We start from the raw sequence: 3,952 nt of genomic DNA, 5'->3' as shown, positions 1-3,952 counted from the left end.
AAACTTGCAACAACACTTACCAACAGTGGATGAAGCTTTCTATTCCTTTTGTCAATACAGGTTATGGTTAATTTTTCAATATTTGCTAATCTAAAAGTAAAAAAATGGTATTTCAGTATTGTTTAAATTCGTATTTATTTCACTACTAATGAAACTGAACATCATTTCAGAATTTAATTGCCATTAACATTTCTTCTTTTATGAATTATCAGCTATATTCTGATGCTTATTTTTCTATTGATTACTTTTTACTATTGGCATGTGAGAGCCCTTGCCATGCCATACTATTGCATAGTTTTAACCAATAAAATTTTACTATTATTTATGTTGTTTTGTGCTGTAAAGGAGTTTTAATTTCTATCCTGTAATATTTATAATGTTTTCTCCAGCTTCTTTCTTCAGCATTAGGCCCAGAAACACTTTTCCTCCTCAATATTTTAAACATATTAACCCCAAAATATTTTCTGCCTTTTGAAGAAAATAATGATTTTGAAGTTTTTGAAGTTTAAGTTTTGCCTGAAACATCTGGGTATAAGAAGTGAGGCAGGGAAGGGGCTGTGGCTTCTTTTCTTTAATACAATGATAGTCATTTTATTCTGGTATCATTTTCTTTTTTACCAACCCTTATAGATGGACTAATTTTTTCAACTTTTTTTCACATTCTATATTTTTTATACAGGTTTGGGTGTGTTAGTAGATTCTGTATTTCAGCATATTCCATATAGTACTCTTTGGAAGATGATTTTATGAATTATATTTAAAAGGTTTCCAAGATTATGTAAGTTTTAGAAATTTGGTATTCTCTCAATTTAAACAGGTTTCTGCAGGGCCATACTCCTGAAACTCTTTAATATGATTTAGCATTTGGACTGCAAGTTTCCAAGAGGTATACAAAGCCAGTAGTATTTTTGATGAATATCTGTCCATGAAAACTTTGTTGGGAAGTATTTCAATTGCACATAATTTGGGAAATCTGATCTACTCTCTTTTTATGGATCTGTCTATACCTAGATCAGGGCTACAATCTTTTAATTCACCTCCCTTTATAATACATTTGATCATTTGATAAAGCCCTTCTCTCATACTGGTATGTTTTCAGAATATGATAGATTTATTAAATGGTTTGCACACTTTCCACAGAAGATTTCACTTCAGTTATGAAGAAAAATATGCTATGAAAATTTCTGTGCTTCTATAGAATTTTTCTTATCTCATGTTTTTCTTTTTTCTTTCATTCTTCTTGTTTAAGTTTCCAGAAAGAAAGATCTTGGACAACAATAAGGCTTTCCAAAGGCTAATTATGACTAATCTGAGATTAGTCCAGGTAATTCTTATTAAGAAACCCCTCCCCCACCACCACTCAGACTGAGACACTATAATAGATGAGAAGACTATCCCAATCTGACCATCGCAAACCTAAACATTCAGAGTTGGATAATAAAAAACAGTTAAAAAAATGAGACACATGTCACAAAGTACACTTAGCCTTTTTCACTCTCCAAGTTGTTCTTATTATCAAAACTGTGCTAAAGCTTATTTTTGGAGAAAATTATAGTCTTGTTTTAGGCAAAAAGTAGAAAGCTGATGTTGAGATTGGCAAGCGTTAGCTAGGCAGAGCACCACTATCTGATAGCTTAGAAACAAAATATAACTTTAGCTTAAAATCTTACTTTCTAAACAGACAGTGGCAGAATTAAGACACCTGAGATCGATTTGCTGTAATAACAACTATGTACTTGAATCTAGAATACTTGGGTTTGAGTATTGGCCATGGCCCTGGATGTATGACTTTGTGAGTTGCTTGGCCTCTCTGTCCTTTGGATGATCTCTAAAGCAGTGGTTATGCACTTTTTAAGGTTTTTCACAATCTATCTCCAATCTACCTTTTCAGTTTTTCATCTGTTTTCCTTTTCCTGGCTACTGAGAATCAGCTTCCTAAAAGATTACACGTTACTAGAAAAGCCCAGAAAAATTAGGATATTATCCAGTTAATAACTTGGAAAGTAAGTTGCAGACAGAGATAGGATCAGGCAGAGAAAACCCATGAATGGTATTTTGTAAACTTTAAACATGTTTGTCGAGTAAATTTTTGCACCTTTTATTACACCAAGTAAACATGCTTATTTGACTTTCGGTTTTTGATAGCGAAATTTCTATTGTAATTCCCCATAAATCATAAAAAGGCTCAAGTTGCACAGTGTTAAAACTAACCAAACACTATTCGCCCAAACCAGTTCAATACGTTTTCTAGGGTCCCTAGTACTCACCACAGAAGTCCAATTCTCCTTTTCCATCTTTCACACATTAGAAACAACTACTCGAGTGGAGCACAAAACGTGGGAAAGAGTAAAGAGAACTCCTAAAGCTAAGGGGGAGAGGTTTACCTCTGGCCACAAAAACTGGGGAAATAAGGAGATACCTGATCTTGAAGCTGGTCTGGAGGGCCCAGGAGCTTGTGAGGAACCGGAATGGATGCACTCGCTAGTATCAGCTTCTGAGAAGGAAATCTGGTACGGAAGTGCCTCAGCCTTCCTCTCTAGGACTCCATCGGAAAGATCCCTTGTCTTGGGCAAAGCCGCCTCTCTACTAGTTGGGGAAACTGGCAGCTTCAGCCTCAGCAAGAGCATCAGGGGCTGAGCAGGCGCCTTAGCGCGCGGCGTTCCCTTGGCAACAGGAGTTTCTTCCGGTCCTGAAGCCACGCCTCCTTGAGGGTCTTTGCGTTTCAGCCTTGGCGCCCTTGTTTCTGGGATCCAAGAGCTCCGGTGAAAGACGAGAGACCTGCCGAGGAACTCTATTAAGGAAAATGTGAGCACAGGTGAAAAGTCGAGCCGCCGATTTCTGCGAGGAGCTTCGCAGTCACAGATGAAGCATGATGGGAGTTGTAGGCGCGCAGAGCCTGCTGGGTAGCGTTTTACTTCCGCTTTGGTTGTTGAGATGTCTTTCTCCAGGCTGGTCTCCCGCTGCAGTTCTCGGTCTTCGTAGTAGATAGCGCTCTGAGTGGCACCCAGAACGCCTCCTCCTGGCACTGCAGGACAAAGCTGTGTCCCCTGAGGCACAGATGTGTACCAGAGTTGTCCCACTGCCCATCGCACCCACCCTCCCCTGGGTTATTCCGACCCCTGACTCCTAAGAAGTAAGACAGTAGGGCTGTTAATGTGGTGAGAGAGAGGAGAGAAATTTGTTTTGTTTTGTTTTGTTTTTAAAGTAGTATAGTTACTGTCAATAGCGTGTTTTTTTTTTTTTCCTTTTAGGCTAGGGAAAATAAAAAGTAAAAGACATTATTTGGCAAAGGAAGTTAGCTTGTACTCCTGCTTCTTAGCTCTCTGGTCTCTTGGAGTGATTTCCACCAGGTCTAATCTTTTGTGATTAGATTATGGTCCCCAGAAATCTAATCCGCTGTATTTAAAAGTTGGCCACTTTCTTAAATTGCGCTTGTGTATTATTGTAGTAGAAACTAATGATCCTCAAAATATGTACACGTATACTTCCCCCCACATTTCCCCCACAGTTCACACTGGTAGTCATTTTAAAGATGTAGGATTTTTTTTTTTTTGCCAGCCTTTCAGTCTATCTGGTCCCATCAGCCTCACCTCTCCATGAATGGCTTTCATGATTTAAATGTTCTTTAAAGAAGTTTCATCTCTTCATTTCCCTCATTAACCATGAGTATGGTATTTTATTTTTCCTTTTCTACTAATTAGTGTTACGTTTATTATTTTACCTGTTCTTTGGCCTATCAATTAATTTGGCCTATTTAAATGGACTATAAGGGTGAAAAAAGAAATTCTATCAATATAATGATGGTGGGGAGGATTGTACACATATTATGATGGGGGCTTTTTTCTTTGTTGATTTTGGAAATTTGCAAATGTAGCTGTTTTTACAGTGAAGGAAGTGTTCTGGGCTGTGACTCTGCTGCAAGCAAAAACTAACAAACAAAAATCCTGTAGTT

The 3,952-nt window shown here is 37.8% G+C and overlaps 1 protein-coding gene across 4 annotated transcripts in view; it reads right to left on the bottom strand.

Annotated features, from left to right (window-relative positions):
* The window catches only part of ARL6 (ARF like GTPase 6), a 33,486-nt gene extending 29,971 nt beyond the window's left edge, over positions 1-3,515 (bottom strand). The window contains exons 1-2 of one of the 4 annotated variants that reach the window (XM_081300613.1): positions 2,420-3,515; positions 21-85 (exon numbers count right to left, since the gene is read on the bottom strand). In XM_081300613.1, the coding sequence (XP_081156739.1) occupies positions 21-85; positions 2,420-2,627 (273 nt within the window). In that variant the 5' untranslated portion in view covers positions 2,628-3,515. Of the gene's footprint in view, positions 1-20; positions 91-2,419 lie in introns of all 4 variants that reach the window. The other 3 variants (XM_081300614.1, XM_081300615.1, XM_081300616.1) reach the window with 3 other exon arrangements.
* Between the last annotated feature and the right edge of the window lie 437 nt (positions 3,516-3,952).

This window comes from Spermophilus citellus (assembly GCF_964194105.1).
Source record: "Spermophilus citellus genome assembly, chromosome: 7".
NCBI lineage: Eukaryota > Metazoa > Chordata > Mammalia > Rodentia > Sciuridae > Spermophilus > Spermophilus citellus.
This window is presented reverse-complemented; position numbering and strand designations above follow the sequence as displayed.